Source organism: Helicoverpa armigera, chromosome 26, assembly GCF_030705265.1.
Source record: "Helicoverpa armigera isolate CAAS_96S chromosome 26, ASM3070526v1, whole genome shotgun sequence".
In the NCBI taxonomy this organism is placed as follows: domain Eukaryota; kingdom Metazoa; phylum Arthropoda; class Insecta; order Lepidoptera; family Noctuidae; genus Helicoverpa; species Helicoverpa armigera.
The window spans coordinates 6,151,996-6,171,872 of record NC_087145.1 but is presented as its reverse complement, the minus strand read 5'-3'; the positions used below and the strand labels follow the sequence as shown (position 1 = coordinate 6,171,872).

Sequence of the window (19,877 nt, the reverse complement as noted above, 5' to 3'; positions counted from 1 at the left end):
ATTGTATTAAAAATCGTCCACATCGTGTATGACACACATTTTGCCACTTCAGGACCCGATCCCAGATAGATACAGTCCCGATATGGAAGCCCAAAGGATATTTGATAAGATGTTCGACGTCGATTCGAAAAAGTCTTACATGGTCGATTCGCACGACGATTCGCCGCGATGCGGCTACGATATTGACGCGTCAGATTGCGACGATAAGGCCTACCATCAGGTACACCGTATCGTAGAACCGACGCTGATACCGATTAGTCGCCTCTTTAGTAGAATGCACGCATCGATTTATTTTTGTCAGCTGTTCTTCGTTCGTTGGTGTGCCGTTTCGATTATGCCTCATGTAGATGTGACATTTCTCAAAATTATTACAAACAGTCAAATATTAATGAATGGCCTGTTGTATTGGCTCTAAAGCAAATGTCATATCTGAATGATGCACCCGGCGCCGCCGCTACTCGAACACGGAGAAAACATTAATAGGTGTTTATAACTTGCCTCCCCTCTTCATTAAATAGTCTTTGTCTTTTATTTTGTCATAACTCCTGACCTCGGAGTAAGCTTCATTTCAACAACACTCTCTAGCGTCTAGTTTATAATTTTTGCATGATGAGAAACGTCTATCCAACTATGTTATACATTGTCAAGTCTATTCCCCGCATTACGCATGTCCCCTTCATTCGGTTCATTACTGTTATTGGAAATGTTCCTTCATCGTTATTAGTTGTTGTGAAGTTTAAATCTTAATGTGATAGTATTAAGGTATATTATTGTTCTAATACGAAGTGTTTAAAATGGAAAGCTTTGCTTTGCCGTCATCGGAACCATTAATTATGTTGGGCAGGTATCATTTATGTAGGCTTTGGAATCCAATCATCACTGTAGCTTCATGCTTAAAATTAATAACTGTTATAAAAAACAATTGATGCTAAAAAAAAAAACAATAAAATTACCCTGACTAAATAAAAAAAAACCTAAACTAAAACACTTACATTTTGGCAATTACATACTTAAAGATGATAAATACTAAACTAATGCACATTGTTCTGATGTAGGTTGTGCAGAAGAAGTCTGACGGCTCGCACCACAGACAGCATCGATTGACTCACGTGTCTGCAGCCGCCTTGAGGCATAAGTATGCCATACTGGAACATGAGCTGCGATTACAGGTATATTATCATATTTTTCCATATTTACTGGTGTGTTAAAGGACCATATTTTGGGAAAGATATATGAAGATTCCACCAAAGTCTCACACTTGCATCTGATCTATTGTTTTAAATGTATTTAATAAACAAAAAACTAGGATAGTTTTAACATCGTGCGATTCTTGTGTGTGTATATTTGGGTTTGGAAGATGTTCCATATTAATAACCACCAAAGATGCTGAATGATATGTCATTAATTTTCGTTTGAATAAAGTGAGACACACACACACACCACATTTAATATAGACTGCTGTGTACATTCAATTGATGCATCTTGAAGACAAGATGTGAGATAGAAAAATCTATCACCTTAGTACATAGTTTATACATACTTACGTTCTTATTTTTCTTTCATTCTCATTTCACTTTTCTTCCCCACTTTCTTTTTATTCTTTCTCGTTTATTTCATTCTTTTATTAACCCAATACGCATGTATGGACTAGGAGTATCTTTCTCAGAAATCCCTGTCGGAGGAGTGTGAGGACTTGGGAGTGGATTCGCCTTCAGCCTCGGAACTGTTCCCGGAGGCTGAGCTGCTGTTTGCAGCGTCGCCGGCGCATGACCACACGCAGGACCATCCACATCATTCACATACGCGTAAGTCGAGCAGTTGACGTGGAGGAAAGATTACTGTAAATTATTTGTTCATGCAAATGGACTTTAAAAGGAATATTTATTGCAATTCAGGGTAAATTAAAAGGTTTTCCGTACGCTTTTCAGTGTTTGTGCCAACTGCTACTTTAACTATTTGTTTGTGTTAATCTACATGTACATATGCCTATTGGTGTACGAGAAATAATATTCTACTTTAATAATTCTTCACAATGAAAAAAAAAAAACAATATAAAACTGAAATTTCTAAACAATTCAAATTATGTTCCAGCACAACCACTCCTCCACCACAGCAGCATCCCCCAGCCGGACATGGATGATCAGATAGCCACCGACCAGCTGCTCCCGCGCGGAGACCTGCACGACGAGCGACAAGACCTGGCCATGGGGCTCGACGACGTCGGCATCGTCACCGTCAGCGAGGACGGCATGCAGGCCACCATAGCGCTCGACCAAGAGGAGTTCGCCCGGTCTCATCCTAACACCACCTTCCATAGTGAGCCCACTGATGATGGAGTGGTGAGTATGCATTTTATTTTTGTTTATCTGGTTGGTTGAAATTGTGTACTTAACACATTTGTGAACTACAGGTGCAACCATTCACGATAAGCGGGCTCAAAGGTCGACACATAACATCGACAATATTCCACGCGAACCGCGCGCCCGGCACCGTACTGATGACGGCGCCGCAGACCACCGTCATCTCGCAGGCGACGGCCGAGACCAGCGGCGCGCACAACGTCAAGTATGCAGACATCGACAACATGATCAACTCCATGCCTCACTCACACGGCAACAACATCAACTTGTCCTCAGTACTCGTCAAAGACGACGGCTTAACTAGATTTGACAATATCCTAAACGATAACAGAGAACTTCACCTCTCTAACACAGCATCCGCCATCGTCCACGCGACGGGCAACAACACCACACAAGTCATCCGACGAGTGTGCTACGGAAATAAACGAGAACAAACCTCAAGGTTCCTAATGGACGACGGCCTCATGGCCAGTGAGGACGCCAAAATGATGGCCGACGATTCCAGAGACTTCGGCGACGTCGAAGACGAGGGATCCTCCCCCGAACGGACCGAACTCTTCTGGGAGTCAAACTCCGCATCAGAACGAGAGACTCGACGGCCGCTCGACTTCAGCAGCGACAGTGATAAATGCTGCAAGAGTCCGTCGTACGAGGAGAATAATTCAACCGATTCGAGCGGGATAGGCGCTCACATGAGACTGGACTCGGTGATCAAGGAGGCGCGGGGGCTGGAGCGGCGCGGCAGCGGCGACGGCTCGTCGGCGGACGAGCTGCCGGCGCCCGCGCTGCGCACCTACCCCGCGGCGCGCGCCTGCGTGGCCGGCAAGACGCGCGCCGGCGCCGAGCCCGCGCGGCCCGCCTGCGCCTCGCCCGGCCGCCGCGCGTCCGCCCGCGGCGTGGTGAAGCGCGGCTGCCACTGCTGCTCCGCCGAGCCCGCGCCGCCGCGCCCCAAGAAGCCGCGCCACCGCCGCCCCAACCTCGACTTCACGCCCGCCAACTGAACGCGGCGAGAGGCGTTACCTACTACTTACGGCTGTGGCACTCTACTCCGTCTGCCCCGCCAGACTGAAAAGCGATCTCTTCACTGACGAGGTTTCACTTCTTAGGTGTATTATAAAAAAAAAACGTTGTTGACATTGTTTTGTATATAATTTTATAAGTAAAATAAAACCGGTAGCTAAGTTCACAGCGCATTCGATACGCCATTTTAATTATTTTTGTTAAAGTTGATCGATTGATTCTTCGTGAGTTCCTTTACGTGTTATTATTTTCTAAGTTATGTCACCGATAAGTTCAAATTCGTTTTTATCTCTATAGCGAATGACGATTTCTTTTGTATTGTTAATTTTTTTCTTGTAATATATCCATATACATAATATTTTGTATCGATATGTAATTGTATAATATTGTATTTCTATAGGTTACCTCTAATAGACGTAAGTGTTTCCGTTAGTGATTACAGGCCATATTCAAATATGAATTTAATCGTCTTTTAGCGGTGTAGATGTATTAATTAATTGATAACATAGCCCTTCATAACGATGCTAGACTGATGTTGACGAACGATTTGTTTCATTAGCGCGTTGTCATTTTGATTCGAGCCAATATATATTTTTGATTTTAAATATTGTAGTATATGCGCATAGTTTTAGTTGTAAGCGACTTCCATGTGACACAGCACAAAGTGAACTATTCATAAAGTAAAAGACGATGGGAGCTTTAACTTCAGGTGATTTGAATTATTTTTGAGATTTCGTTTATCTAAATACTTGGGTGCCAATAGTTTACTTGGCGTCTATACTCACCTGTGCTTTTACGTTACGTTTCCAAAGGGCGTTATTATCGCTGTATTTAATAATATATAAACATTTAATAGTAGCAATGTGTTAAGCTAGTGTGAATTTGATATCCATAGTGTAAAACATGTAAATAAACTTTTGATCCCCAATTTTTGTTTAGGGGACCGTCTAGTCACTATAGTACCGATATGATATAGCGTTATACGTGTTACGCAGGCCGGCCGCTCGCTGGTCACCGGACCGGCTCAAAGCCGAAACATTCTTTTTCCTTGCAGTATTCTACCGCTTGTGTATATAAAAAGCCATAATAGATAATGATGACGAATAATGTTTTTTGTCTCTATTACTACAGAATAAAATGTGAATAATTTTCAAAAAAAAAAAAACTAAATTCTTGACGTTTAGAAGCAAGATTCATTCCGAATTTGTAAATAGTGGAATGGGGGTGTTTAAATTTTAGTGAATTTAGTGAGTTTCGACCTGTTTTGGGTCGTATAGTGAAAATTGTAATGGGTAATTATGTGCACTCGATGGGTGGTAAAACCCAAAGTAAAACTTAATTTAGTCGTAAGTGGTATTAGCGTGCGACGGCCGGGACGACTCGCGTCCGATGCGTCGCGAGGTTGCTTCACGAATGCCTCCGCTAAAGACACTAAAATTAACAGATCCAATAATACGACTCAATTATATTATCCGAGTTTTTGAAACATATGTATTATTTCGTTTTGGAAGAAAAAAAATCTGCCATTTCTAAAAAGTAAGGTTCGAATTTTTTATATATTCCAACATGTTGTTAATTGTTCATATAATATTGTAGGCAGCGTCGTACCTTCGATATTATTGTCCGAACGGAATTAAATACAGTATTGCAGATGCGTTTTTGTTATATTTTTCACTTAGAATTTTAAATTTATTAGCTGTAAAGGGAAACTAATAATTAACGTTTAGGAGTTTCATCATTATTTTTTAATTGAATTGATTGCGTTTTGTGATTACATATTGTAAACATTATTTTTAAAAGTGCTACAGAAGAAATGATCATTAAAACTTATCTATTAAACATTTTTGTGATTTTATTCCATTTACCCTAGATTCCCAGACTATTAAACTTACAAATATAACTTTCTCCAAGTTTATTTACAAAGGGGTTAAGTAAGCGAACTAGATAATTGTTGTTTTATATTTATTCAGTCTTTTTGTTCAAGAAATCAACATAATCTACGAGGCTTATTCAGAATTTCCTGATTCTTAAATAATTATTGATTATCTATAATTGATTGATAATATAGAAAGTTAACTAAGACTTCTATTCAGTCGTCCAATTTCTCTTTTCTTTCAACTTTTTCATAACACCAAGAACTTCTATTCTAAACTCCAGCCTTTCATCTTCATTATACTTTACAACTGTAGGCAACAATGATGCGAAGAAGGCTTCATCCTCATTCATAATCCTCGGATCATTATTATCGACTTCCACAAAATCTATGTCTGTAAAACTATCATTAACCGAAACATCTTCATTAATATCTTTCACACTACTTTTTCTGAGCTTCTTTTTACTATATTCGCCATCTTTTTCTTTCACGCCGTCAACAAAGACGAATCTGTTTGCCTTTCTTTTAACACGATTGCTTTTACGACTGTAATCAGGCTCATTCGAGTCGTATTCAGAATCTTTCACGCCCTTTTCTCTATAACTTGTCACGTTGGATATTGTAAAAGCAGTGGAAGTTTCTGGCTGCAGGTCAGCGCTAGCACTAAAAGACTCTGGTTCTTGCTTCATAAAAGGTTCAGAATTGATTTGGCTCTGACGTTCTTCTGGTAGTAATGTGATCAGAAATTCTAAATGGTCGTGAAGGAGATACTTCTTTTTGGGCTTGCCCAATTTCGTTTTCAGACTCTTCAAGAACGTGTCTCGAATGTTTGTCCATTTAGCTAGAACTAGTTCTCCTGAAACAACAATAAATATGATTTATTTGAGTATCCCAATCACACTAGCATAATTTTATAAATTCAAGTAAATAAATTCGACTAATCATCGTAATTCGCACCTACAAATATTTAAATAATACTTGATTTAAGTATTTGTATTTGTAGGTGCAATTTTTTTTTTATGAGGCTTAGGTACCTTGAGGTGTACCTGCAGGGGTTCATAGGAGCAAGGTTCAACTGGAACTTGATAAAATAACTGAGAGATTACACTAACCTACTTCTATTGAATAAGGATTTATACGACATTTTGGTCAATTTTCACAAAACAGTGGTCACATATAAATATTACTATTAGGTAAGTACCATGGGCGTAGCCAGCTTTGGGCTCAGGGTGGGGCAGCAGTCAACCTATTCCCCGGAGGAAAGCGGGGGCCCTCTGATTTTTTGTATCTTGAGCCGTTAATCTCAAACTTGTTAATCTCTTAATTTGAGAGGTTTATATTTTCAGGTACAGAAAGTAAACAATCACACACAGGACAAAATTAAGGGTACATAGTTTCTGAATGCGCGAGCGAAGCGAGCTCGAATTTTTATCGGACTTAAATCAAACATTACGTAAAATTTAGCCCAAACGTACTTAACTTTTTGTTTGTTGACAAATGCAAAAGTAAGGACATATACATAGTTTCTGAATACGCGAGCGAAGCGAGCGCGAAATTTTTATTGGACTTAAACCAAATATTACGTAAAATTTATCCCAAACGCTTGTTGACAAATGCAAAAATAAGGGCATATAGTTTCTGAATACGCGAGCGAAGCGAGCGTAAAATTTTTATCGGACTTAAATCAAATATTACGTAAAATTTAGCCCAAACGTACTTAACTTTTTGTTTTTTGACAAATACAAAAATAATATAGTTTCTCAATACGCGAGCAAAGCGAGCGCGAAATTTTAATTATTTTGTAAGACTCAAAACTACGTAAAATGTGGCCTAAATATACATTTTCATGAATGGGGGGACTAGGTACCTACGACACACCCGATTTGCGTCCATACGAAAATCCCCTCGCTCGCATAGATAAGTCGATAAAAATAAAGTTAAATAACGTATAGCAACGTCGCGCAGCTAAGCTTCGCGGACCACTTGGAATGCCTCCAGGGACCACCAGTGGTCCGCGGACCACCGGTTAAGAACCACTGTGCTAAACGATCGTTCTATTGTACAGGTCGTACATGGCTCGGCAAGCAAAATAGCGAGCGCGGTTTTTACACTAGGATAAAAGCAGTTCCGAAATTTTGATCACATCTACCAGTTCCATCTCCTTCAATGCATTATTTTTTGGATTAGATGGACGGCTCGGCTCGCTACGCCACATAGCACCTATTCTTTTAGGGAATACGGCTCGCTTTGAAATGACGCGCGCACCGCGCACGTTCGGGAACTCGAGCGTGCATTTTGTTTTGATCGCGCTCTTTTCAAAGTCGACAATTTTTTTGTGCAATAACATACGGATAGTACATATGATTGTTGATGTTGTTAGTTAGAGTTAGTAAAAAAACATTGTTTAATCAGACACCTTATAGGTTAGAGCCAGGGCCCAGGGTGGGGCAAGTGCCCCAGCTTGCCCCAGTGTGGCTACGCCCATGGTAAGTACCATTAATTAAATTCACAAATCAACTAAACAGATAATAAAATCCTAACGCATAAGTAAACAATGCAAAACACAATGTTTGTTTCCATTACCAGTGATGCGTTTCTCTTCTGGCGTCATTTCCTCGTAAGTGTCATCCAAAATGTTGAAAATCTCTTCCCAAGCGTTCCTCCGTTCCAAACGGTCTTTGTAATTCTCTAGGTTTTTGTTCCATAAGCACGGCCGATCTCTCACACATTGTAATAAAAGTATCACATCGTATTTAAAGTCCCTCATTTTGTAACTATTTTAAACAAAGACTAACTTCAACATAAAATAATTCCGAGCTGTTTACACTCCCTCGTCTGACACGTCACTACAGTTATCCATTTCTCGGATCGGATTGTGTAGCGCTGTCGCACTCATTTGTAGTAAGAGTGAAAGAGCAAAAGCAGTGAGTCGAGGTCACCGACATGGCGTGTCGTCTCGTATGCTAGCACCCGGCACGTACCGGACTACCACTTATGTTGAACTTTCCTTTCGTTTGAAATGGTGTACTACAGAGGTCAAGTAATTTTGGTTGACGTAGTCGTGTTCATTGTTCGGCACGAAATTGTGACGAAATGTCGAATCGTAGGTGGGGTTGTATACTTTTTATTTTATAATACTTATTTAGCTTCATCTGTAGGTACTTATATAATGTTTAAATTAAAGAAAGTAATATACATAATACCTAAGTATAAGTAAAATTTTAATTACTAAAACTCTAACACTAAAATTTTAGTTTGCAAATTGCACTTGACTGTTTTGAACTTCAAAACTGTTTTGTTTCACTTATAAGTAATTCTCATGAAAATCAGTAGGCGCTATATATCTATTTTCAGTGACAGTTACAAAAAAAATGTAAACAGATCGAAATTAGGTACAAGTAGTCATGTTTGTACTCAAACGAATCAACAATGCGCTGACTTAAGTAGGTAAGCAAGTTTGGAACTTATGTAGGGATTAACATTAGGTACTAGACAGGATTACTTACTCTGAAATAGTTAAAAAGCAACTTCAAACACAAAATCTGAGGCTGCTAAAATGCAAATAGGTAACTAGCAAACCAGAAAGTTAAGTTTGTAACAAATATCATCTCGTCTTAGTAAGTTTCAAAAGGCTTAAACGAATAGGTACCCGAGTAGATATATCTGCTGATAATACGTTGGTAAATCTGGATAGGTTGCTCAGAGGTACTAGGTATTATCTTACATTCACGAAACGTTACATGTCAACGATCAGTAGGTAAGGTCCTTTCAAAAATAAAGCGGATCACCTTCCAAACTTTTTAAAACACGGACTTTGTACGAATACAAAGTTCAATTCCTCGGCCTACCAGATAAAAAAAAATATTGTCAAAATTCGCGGCAACTTCAGTTTCTCAATGTATCGATCGGTCTGCGCGCGCATGGAAAACTGTCATAAATTTTTCTACTCCTTGGTGAAAAAATTCTTACTGACATCGCGGCCGAGGTTATTTTATCAACTTAAATGATAATAAATGGTATTTAATTGATAAATAGTCATTTCAATACCTTGTTCTTGAAGTAATTGCGTGATTTGTGATGAATTTACAATAGTTTTTACGGATATGGTGTTTTAATTTTGTACGTGAAGTTTGCCGGCTCGAGGCTCAAGGTATGTTGAATATTTGTTTAATTATTTAGCGTATTTAGCAAATGCATTACAATGCTGGGTTTAGAGATAAATCCTGCGTAATATTTATAGTTTGTGCTAGGAAATAAAGGATACGTCATAGTCAGGTATAGAATCAGCTGATCGATAAAGCGAGTTTCTTCCCATAGAGGTAATACGTACCCACCTCCTTATCCGTAGTCTAGGTTTATTACGCATGTCACATATAAAAATACTATTGAAATATATTCCTTATAAATGTACCTACTAAATAATACAAAAATTAATTGACTAAGCGTTCCTTTAATAGCACTAAAAAGTACCTGCTCATAAGGTCATATCCAAAAATAAAAGAGCTTGCACGTCTTACAAGGCCTTAACTTACCAAATGAATAAAAAAACCCTTAAGTGGAGTTGAAACTACTTAAGTATTTAAAGTTATCCTTTCTACAAATTATACTTTAAGTGTTGTGTATTAGCTACAAGTTAAATTACGCACAAATAATAACAAATGATCCAATTATAAAATCTTAACGGCTCTGTTTATAATATTTATACAGATATTTCCGTCTTGAAAATTGCCGTATCAAGATATCCAAGCAAAATCTTATCAAAATTCACCTTGCTACACGTTTTCCGTCAGGCGTTTACAAACTGCTAATAAAGATGCAGTTTTTCGATGATTCATAAAATTTTAATACATTAGCATTCAAGTATGTGTATCTACGTGATTGAATAATACCATGAAGGTCACGACTAAACTAGCTAATCAATTACAATGTAGGCTACTAAACCAGGTCATAGCATAGATCTTAATTTGGCATAATGTAGATACTACAATGTTACACCCTACCTATCACAAAAAAAACTGTCGGGATTTCACCGGTTTAAGCTAGACGAGTCCGCTTCTAACTGGTCCTTTTGGAAATCGATGGTGGAATCCCGTGTAGGTCCCAAGCAGTAGACCTGGACATCCTACGGATGAGATGATGTATATTTTAATATTAAGTAGGTATGCCTTTTTATTCTGACTGTTGATGGCCCCATAACATAATCAAATGCGATCAAGGATCTGGATGGCTTATAATATCTGTACCACGCAACAGTGGCGGCCCTAGGGGTGTGCGAACTGTGCCGTCGCACAGGGCCTCGCGCTTGGGGGGGCCTCGCGCTACAACCCACAACTGGCTCTCGATCCAGTCACGGTTTTTTTTTTATTTTTGCTTAATTTGAGAGTTCTTAAACAAACAATTTAAAAAAAATCGCGCTCGCTACGCTCGCGGCTGTTCACTTGGCAGTACCTTTCCTTCTAAATTGATTAGAGTACTTTTATGTCTCAAAACTCAAAAATTTTCGCGCTCGCTACGCTCGCGACTTCCCCTTGCACTGTTGTTTATTGTACAAGTATAGGTGCTTTGGTGACCCAAACCTCAAAAATTTTTGCGCTCGCAACGCTCGCGGGTGCTTTACTTTCCAGTTGTTTTAATTTTTTCATCCTTTTTTAGCCGAACCCAGAAGGTAGCGCCGCTTTAAGTCCTTTTATTTACAAGAAAATAACTCATAGTTTCCGTATGAATGTGATTGCACGGTCATGATTGCACCCGGGCGCTACATGAGCCAGAGACGGCCCTGAATCAGTTATACGAAGAGCTGAATATTATCTCGGTGCTGAAATATATATTAGAAAATAATTTAACTGTTTATGTTTAAGGAATTCGATGACACAAGATCGACTTTCAGCCCTTGCTATTTTTTCGATCGAAAATGACGTTGCTCATTCATTCGATTATTCTGCTTTAATCATCAACGTAGTAAAAATACAATTTTATTAATTTGTTTAACTTGAGCATTTCTCCTCAAACATGACGTTTAGCTAAATCAAAACGCCAGCTTACTCTCGCAACACATACTTTTCACTTTGGACAAAGGGCCTCGCATAGACCTGCCGCACGTAGCCTCGCAATGGCTAGGGCCGCCGCTGCCACGCAATTTTGAATGCAAATAATAAAACTTAATCTAGCCAACAAGTAGGCATGCTACTTAATTACAAAGCCCTAACAATGATCGTAATATGTAACAGAATACGCAATGCGTAGATAAGAAAGTTATTAATAATCACCAACACCTACAAGCTTATTTACATCGTTATATACATTGGGATCGTACAGTTCATTAGTAATTTACGCTCCACTCAATATCGATCGGTTTTACCCTTGACAATATTGCTGTTTATTTATAGAGTAACTCATTTCCATTTGTTATATCGAATTGCTTTTATTATTAAGTGGAAATGGCTTCTTTACATGACGCGCCGTGGTGGACGTTCACGCGGCAATTTCTATGTTACGAGTATGTACTTATGGGGAACATTATGACACCTCCTAGACTCGAACTATAAAAATATGAATTAAAAACAGATTCATCATAACCGACTTCCAAAAAGAAAATTGTTCTCAATTCGTATGCTCCAATTCCAACGACACTCATGGTTCCGAATACACTTTTTTACTGGCCCGGACTCTCTCACTGCTGGGCAAAGGCCTCCTCATCTCGTCTCCATGCCTCTCGATCTTTCTAGGGTTCCTGGTCGCAAGCCGACGAGACATTGAAACAACGTACTCTCTTTCCTGCTATGTATCTCACATGGTGGTTGGGTTATTATTTTTTCTTCTCCATTTCGCTTCATCTATGAACAACAAAATTTAAATGAAATATCTACGAAAAACCATTCATAGAAACAACTTGCAGTTTTTACTTATCTCCAAAACCACTGTTCCAGAGTAACAATGTGGACAGTATGCGTGCCAGGCTGGGCTGCAGCAGTGGTGGCCGGAGCCTTGCTGCTGTACGGCAGCATAGACGTGGCCTACTTCGCGAGGATGATGTACACCGTGGCTAAGGCTAGATACTTCAAGAAGAAGGTCTGCATCATGGATACTACGGAGGTTGAAGGTAAGCTATCTAGCTTACTTTCCAGCATCTGCTGGAGAAATAAATGTCGACTAGTAAAGCCGTGCCTTTGTAGGAGAAGAATAGGTTTCAATCGACTAAAACGGTGCAAATCAGTAGACATGCCTTAGCAACTATGAACATTTTTTCGCAACATTACTTACTTTTTTAGATTTCCAACACCGCTAAGGTTGTTCAACTATAACTCCAGATTTTTTCTCAAAGGCCTAGAACTGCGTGTACAGCATACTCATACTTATATTCCAGCTTGGTGCCTCGTAAATGACATCGACACGCTTCTCTACCACATGAACAATGCTCGATACCTTCGAGAACTGGACTTCGCGAGGGCAGATTTCTATGAGCGAACCGGTTTGTACGCGAACATCAAAGCGGCGGGCGGCGCCGTGGTCCAAGCCGCTGCCACCATCAGATACAGGCGGTTCCTGAAGCCGTTCACTAAATTCACTATCACTTCTAAGGTAAGACTGGCAGAAAGAACAGGAGTGAGTCGTTATTGTTATTATTCTTTATTGCACACTTTATATACGAAATACATAAAAGATACGGAAAGGAGGTTATGTACGCGAGCTTAACAAACAATTGGGCTCCCTTACAGCCAACCTTAAAGCCCTTAAAGAGGCTTGTTTTATCTGGACTTGAATTCTTGCTGATTACTTAGCAAATGATGATGCAATGTTTAAAAGGGTTTGCACAACTTTTTCAATCTGAAAAACAGGTAATTATGTATTGCAACAGATGCTAATCGTCGATAGACTAATGATGAAGGTTAGCTGCTTTGCAAATTTTCCCAGACCCAAGATAATTTGTGTTAGAACACTACCGTCTAAAAAACCGTAATTTGGGTTGCCCGCGTAACTGGGTTGAGGAGGTCACATAGGCAGTAAGTAGCTCCTTGTAAAACAGTGGTACTCAGCCGTATCCGGCCGGTTAGACTCTAGCCGACTCTAACATAGTTGGGAATAGGCTCGGGAGATGATGACTACCGTCTAAAACACCGTAATTTTATTCATAATACTAGAATTATACTTAAAACTTTTTCCCTAACTTACACCTTCCAGGCAATATTCTGGGACGACAAAACAGTGTTTATGGAGCACGAGTTCGTCGGTCCTGGTGGTTTCGTTCACGCGGTGGCTGTCTGCCGACAACGTGTCATCGACACCTCGGCTGCCGCTATAGCAGAACTGCTTCTGCAGCTGCATTGTGGCGGCACTTGTCGGCATCCTCCGGAGAAGATGCCTCCTGAGGTACGTGGAAGGTGCACTGGTTAGGACTGGGTAGAAGTTAGAATAGGGACTGGTCTTTTAAGGTCTTTTGAAGAAGTTTACGGTAGAAGAATGTTCTGGAAACTGGTTGAAAAGTGAGGGGTTGACTTCAGCTTTTCATATTATTGAGTAAGTAATCCGCTAACGTTTAAGCGGAGGTATGGACACTGGACAGAGGTGAAAATTCCAACAGATATGGCTGAAAATTATGGGTATTACATAAGGAAGTACCTAAAAAGGAGTAGTACATAAGGAGAGAACATTAGGGATATTACTTCAGTAAGTACATAAAGAATTCTTTCAGTATGCCACCACCATAATTTCGCAGATAACTTTCTATATGTATATTCGTGTAATATTTATGAGGTTAGCCCTATATCATCAGTCACCAGAAAAAGATAGTATTTACCTTATACAGCTTAAATGTGAAATAGAATTAATTTGGCTGTAGCTAGAGTTATCATAGTGAGAAGGTGCCCAAACATAATTGCGAAGAAAACCTACCTGAGGAAATTATTGATTCTAGATGGGAATATAGTAATTTAGGACTAGGTGCTGTAATAAAAAGTAGGTAAATAATTAGTTGTAGAGTACATTTTAATTTCTAGTTAGAACAGGAAAATGATTACCATTGCTCAAAACTGAGACAAGTAAGTCTATATTGATGAACTTCCCGATATGACAACACACCAGTACATAATACCTAAAAATACGTTCTATTCTTACTGAAATAGGTATTTTTTGTTTGAAATTCCAGTTGGAGCTGTGGGTACAGTGCAACGAGCTGAGTTCAGCTCGTCTTCGAGCACCAACAGCACCATTACCAGTCCTGGATGCTACCCACAACCTTGGCTGCGGGGAGATGATGCCGACAGCGGCTGAGTGAAGCTATGCCTTTCACTGCCCCAGCGAGCAACCCCATTCACTTAAGAAGTGTGAATGAGACAGCACTAGGGTATGCTCGCTCGACAGTGAAATTTTCCTCAGTCGACGCGCGAACGTCGCGCGCTACGGACGTGTGTTGTTACAAATTTAACGCTCATAGCTCAGCTATTTGCGTTAAGTTTTATAACAGGTGTCGTTTCTGATGGACGGATGATTATTACAAGCTGAATCCGCGGGGATAAGCAGAGGTGCTTCTGTATTAACATTAAATGTATCTCTATATTTATAAGAGTTTAAATAATATAACATTTAAACAGAAGCTTTTATCGTTTATTTAATGTTTAGATATTATTTAATCTGTTGCAGATTGATGTTGTTTTTGTATATTAGTCGTGTGTTTGTTTTTAATGTTCCATCATGTGTATTTTCTTGTATTACGTAATATACTCTTTTATCAGAACATGTGTTAGTGGAAGAAATTACTTGATAACTACCATCAATGTATATTTATAAAAAATATCGTTAAACTATGTGATCTTCTAGCTAAGCTAGGTTAAACAGATATGTATTAATAATAGATAGGCTTGGTACACATTGACTCAAATATTATCTAGAACTCACATAATGATGATGTATCACATGATGTATGTAAATTATTCATTAAAAATTTAGGCCTTACGTCATTCCTACCTAATATAGGGCAAACATGACAGGCTTATCGAAATATTTGTGTAAGAAGCTCTTCTTGGTATTTCTTACTAAAATAGATATTAAACTATCACTTATATAATAATAAACTTAAATGTTAATTTTAGCTGATAAAGTAAACTGTTTGCACAAGTCATTCAATGTGTAGTAAGCCTAAAATAAAATAAAATCTTCATATTAATGTAAATGTATATAATTTACTGTCATTATCTGATTATGTAGTAGAATAAAGTTTAAATGAGTTACGGTGCCTTTTAATTTAGACCTATTGATGAGAATTTTTTTCTCTTATAAAGAACATATATGGAAGATAGAAAAATGACCTACAACCTTGCATTATAATTTTAAGAGTCTTCTTCTAAATTAATGAAATACTGACTGAAAAATATTAATAAAAAAGTGTCGATAAAAACTCCTGTAAGTAATACGAACGGAAACAATATGAACTTATTAATGTTACGTTTGTTTATACGTATTTAGTTTCTTAATACAATGACATGACAGAATTTTCCTAAAACCATAAAATTACCTAAGTATTATATAAAAGTTCTGAATAAAGTGAAAAAATTAAACGTAAAAGTAAAAAGACGATTTTTTCACGCATTCGCATTTCTAACATAAATGTATGGAACTGAGTTTTCCCTGAGGATAATCGTATTCCCCTTACTTTAAAAACACTATATACCTATTTATATGATTTACAAAAAAACATTGTGCAACATATAGACGTACTGATACTAGATAATATTTGTTTACAACTGACGTTATGCATGTTATGTATCAGCTTTATGTACTTAACACTATAGTAATTGCACTGCATACAGATTATGACGCAGCTTAAATCAATTTATACGTTTGTAAGAACACGCTAATCTCCAGAATTAATGGACCAATTTAAAAACAGTCTTCAATAGCCCTTCTCGAAGAAGGCTACAGGGCTCCCTTTTTATCCTGGTGCGCAGAGCAGGTCCTACGGGACGCGGATACGCGGGTTCAGCAGGGAGTACGGGAAATATTCTAGTTGCATTAAACGTTATGGTTTTTAACTAGCTAGTAGCTATTTATGGTATCTAGAGATATTTTGAAGTCTCCTAGGTATAATCTAGATAGATGATAATTATAATTACGGATTATTGTCATTTCATTTACCTATTCGTTGTAATCAGTAAACAATTGGTCTAAAGGAATTCTGGGTCATCTATTTTAAGACGCAAATCGTAGAGTGTTTAATATAGACGCTATTTGAATATTTAACATTATAAAACAGTATTTTAGAAGCCTATAAATAATTATTTTCACTACTGTCAGTTATGTTAAAGTGCATCAACATATCACCATTCATCATTTTTATGATCCATTTAATAAATCGAAAAAATAAGAGAAAATTCAAGACCTGGAGAAAAGTTTTCTGCAGCTTTAAAAAAAACATGCAATCCTCATTGTGTCTTTTAAAGATTTTGTTGACAAGTCGTAATTCGAAATTAAATGCAGGAACAAAGGCGTAGTGGTTATTTCTGTGTAACCGGGTTACTTGTTACGTGGCACAGGTATTCGCGAACAGGAATGTGATGTCAACTAATATTAGATTAGTGACTAACTGTTATCTCAGAGAAGAGTTTAGTTACGCGTTCTTTGATGCTGATAAGTTTAGTCTTCGTGGGTTATCTTTTGGGATAGGAAAAATTTTGTTGGTGTCAAGTCTTCATGGGTACGAATATTGCTAAGTTACGCCAAATTTTGCCAAAAAATAATTATTGCCTAAGTGCCTATAAGTTGACATTGATAATCACAAAGAAGAATGGAAGCGGTAAACAAATTGCATCGACCACAAATAACTTGAGAATCCAGCAGAAAGATGGAAGAAGAAAGTTACGAATAACGCGGTAACCCTTGATAGGATTGATGAGAAACTAAACTCTTACTAAAGATTTTTTTTCTTAGCCTTTATTGTCCCACTGCTGGGCAAAGGCCTCCCTATCTCGTCTCCACACCTCTCGATCCTTAGAGAGCTCCCACCAATCAGGGTTGTAGGCGTCCAGATCGTCACGCCACCTCTTCCGGGGCCTACCCCTAATAAAGAATATTATCCTTTATTCTACTTGGTAATTTCCGACAAGGAAATACTCCTGTACTATTTACCTTCGAAAAGTATAATGTAAATAAAGTCACCTGATGTTTAACGTCAAATGAGGTATCGTTTGGGGTAGAAACCCAGGTGCTATGAATCAGGAGATATTACTCAATAGAAAGGGGACAGGATAAGTTGCATGACTTATGATGCAATTTATATATTGCAATTATAAGGAGAAATGTGAAATGTCAGAAAGTGGGGAAAATACGCAGGACAAAGCCGGAAAAAATATCCCTGATATGTATTTGTTGTACCTTAATTAAACCACAAATTAACCAATATATTTACCAGAGGGAGAGTCAAAGTTTTTGAGTTAACTTAGCCTAATTTAACTTTTAACGTAGTTTTTAAGTAAAACGTTATGGTGTAAGGATATCAAGAAAAGTACAAATCTTTTCCTTTTACCCTACTGAAATCAAAGAGCAATCCTCAAAGCGATGGCTTATTCCATTTTAACTCAGAATGTCTTACTATGGTGTGTTAGTAAACCTACTTTTATAACAGCCAATCAATCTTTGAAAGTCCACAGATAAAATCCATCTACCTGCCACACAATAACCCTATTATTTATTCAGACTTAGACTAGATTATCCTAATTCAGATTCAAAAATGCTAGACCCAATAAAACGAACAACCATAGATAATTACAAACCGTCTGACCTCAATGGTTTTGGCGATCAGATAATATAATGCAAAGAAAGTGGCTCAGGCCTTGACCGATATCTTTTTCAAAACATTTTACGATATGTTCTGAAATACTTTTCGTGATAAAAATAGTTCAATTACGAATAAGTGTGTCTAGTCTATTGAAGTTGTTTTGTTAAATAGATTTAAATCCATAGGTACTAATATTTTTTGTGTTAAATTAGCTCTGTCTGTATTTTGAGCTTTCACGCTTAAACGGCTGCACCGATTGAGGTGAACTTCGGCACAGGGATAGGCGGTACGCTTGAACTAGGTGTTTTTTTTCGGGAATGCTAAATCTGCAGTCGGAAGCTAGCTGAAAATAATTGAGACATTTTTCGGGGACAGTATATTGTATTCTTGCGTTTACGAGTATAATTCTAGTTTCTAGACACGGGTGACATATTTAGGATGTTCGAAAGTAGTGTTTACAGTCTGTTTCAATAATTAGAATGAATGTTTTATTGAAATTTTTGCGGTGGCTCATCCAGAACTCTTCTTAGTGTCTTGCTAAAATGGCGATGTTTTATAAAAATGTGAGTCTTTTTCCGAGAAGTTACATCATAATCTCCCGAGCCTTTTTTCCAACTATATTGGGCTCGGCTTTCGAATAAGTTACACACTTCAGTTTAGTTTGGGAGAAAAAAATCTCCCCCTAGTTTTCCTGACAACACCTTATGGTGTTGACAAACTAAGATTTAACCAGAAAAACATAAGACGAGTTAAGAAAAAAATACCTAAGGATTCTTAATTTCAGTGTATTTAAATATTTCCATGTGAATAAACGAGCAATTTTTGAGTAATCGCAACAAATATAAAATTGTTCTCGTTATAACATTTGCTCACACAAACGCGATGATTACACATCTTAGGCCTTGTGTTCAATCTGAAGTAGGCAATCATTTGTGAAGAAATGTAGACAAAACAAACTTACATCACTGAGCTAATGTTTTATTATTATTACATATATTTTACCTAGTGTGAGAACAATCTAGCATAATAATCTTGAGGTAATCGTTTAAGATTGGATCTATTTATTATATTTTTTTTACTAGCGTCTAGTACCTAGTGGCATCACCCGCGTCCCTTTATCATTAAGTATAACTTTTTGAATTGGTATTTAATATCTCGTATAATTAATAAAATCTGCATCCGAATATAACATTTTAACTATTCATATTACTTAATGTAAGGTGGAAAATATAAAATGGTTGTCATAATTATGGACGCTGAAGTAACATTCTTTTGTAGCTTACTTCGGACAAGCAAATCCTGTATTCGCAAGGCACGGATTACCAAAGCGATTTGCAAATGTTTTTTATTCAAACTAGCTTCCGCTCGCGGCTTCGATCGCGTAGAGTTCGGTTATATTGCGTTTCCAAGAGAAGGCTTCAAAGTTCCGGCATAAAAACTATCCTATGTTCTTTCTCAAGGTCAACTCTATCTCTGTACCAAATTTTATTAAAATCAGTTCAGTGGTTTAGACGTGAAAGCGTAACAGACAGACTGACAGACAGACAGACAGACAGTTACTTTCGCATTTATAATATTAATAGAGATAGGGATAGGCCTTTGCAGGCTCCTATGAAACGTCACACTAGTTGCACGGTTCCAAAGAGTTGGTCTCATGGAGGAGAGCCGGCAAGAAACTCCATATTGTGTTCATGCTCCTATTGATGGCATCAGGCTACCTTCACGCGCTGGTTGCAAAGAGGCAAGCAGGTTACTGTGGTGTTCTCACAGATAACATCCACTAATTGTTGGTAATTAACACGTGGAAGTAGATGAAGGTTTGTGTCACAGCACTTGTTAGTAAGTAATTTTCATTTTT

General features: G+C 38.0%; 3 protein-coding genes across 6 annotated transcripts in view; 2 read left to right on the top strand and 1 right to left on the bottom strand.

The window, feature by feature from the left end:
* The window catches only part of LOC110375055 (uncharacterized), a 34,771-nt gene extending 29,550 nt beyond the window's left edge, over window positions 1-5,221 (top strand). Inside the window, exons 13-17 of one of the 4 annotated variants that reach the window (XM_049849734.2) lie at window positions 53-220; window positions 1,056-1,169; window positions 1,667-1,805; window positions 2,092-2,339; window positions 2,411-5,221. In XM_049849734.2, coding sequence (XP_049705691.2) covers window positions 53-220; window positions 1,056-1,169; window positions 1,667-1,805; window positions 2,092-2,339; window positions 2,411-3,361 — 1,620 coding nt within the window. In that variant the 3' untranslated portion in view covers window positions 3,362-5,221. Of the gene's footprint in view, window positions 1-52; window positions 221-1,055; window positions 1,170-1,651; window positions 1,806-2,091; window positions 2,340-2,410 lie in introns of all 4 variants that reach the window. The other 3 variants (XM_049849733.2, XM_049849736.2, XM_049849735.2) reach the window with 3 other exon arrangements.
* A 20-nt stretch (window positions 5,222-5,241) lies between these two features.
* Window positions 5,242-8,130, bottom strand: LOC110375044 (uncharacterized). Its single transcript, XM_021333006.3, has 2 exons — window positions 7,837-8,130; window positions 5,242-6,109 (listed from the first exon to the last, which is right to left on the bottom strand). The coding sequence occupies exons 1-2, from the start codon at window positions 8,018-8,020 to the stop codon at window positions 5,466-5,468; spliced, it is 828 nt and encodes a 275-aa protein (XP_021188681.3). The 5' UTR covers window positions 8,021-8,130; the 3' UTR covers window positions 5,242-5,465.
* Window positions 8,131-9,158: 1,028 nt separating this feature from the next.
* Window positions 9,159-15,476, top strand: LOC110375062 (protein THEM6). Its single transcript, XM_021333036.3, has 5 exons — window positions 9,159-9,403; window positions 12,180-12,352; window positions 12,617-12,831; window positions 13,432-13,620; window positions 14,396-15,476. Exons 2-5 carry the CDS (start codon window positions 12,187-12,189, stop codon window positions 14,522-14,524), a joined length of 699 nt encoding a protein of 232 aa, XP_021188711.1. The 5' UTR covers window positions 9,159-9,403; window positions 12,180-12,186; the 3' UTR covers window positions 14,525-15,476.
* Window positions 15,477-19,877: the final 4,401 nt, after the last annotated feature.

Coding starts and splice junctions, on each gene's coding strand:
- LOC110375062 (XM_021333036.3), top strand. CDS start 12,187: ATGTGGACAGTATGCGTGCCAGGCTGGGCTGCAGCAGTGGTGGCCGGA. Junction 12,353..12,616: donor GGATACTACGGAGGTTGAAG/GTAAGCTATCTA, acceptor CTTATATTCCAG/CTTGGTGCCTCGTAAATGAC. Junction 12,832..13,431: donor AATTCACTATCACTTCTAAG/GTAAGACTGGCA, acceptor TACACCTTCCAG/GCAATATTCTGGGACGACAA.
- LOC110375044 (XM_021333006.3), bottom strand. CDS start 8,020: ATGAGGGACTTTAAATACGATGTGATACTTTTATTACAATGTGTGAGA. Junction 6,110..7,836: donor AGAAGAGAAACGCATCACTG/GTAATGGAAACA, acceptor TTGTTGTTTCAG/GAGAACTAGTTCTAGCTAAA.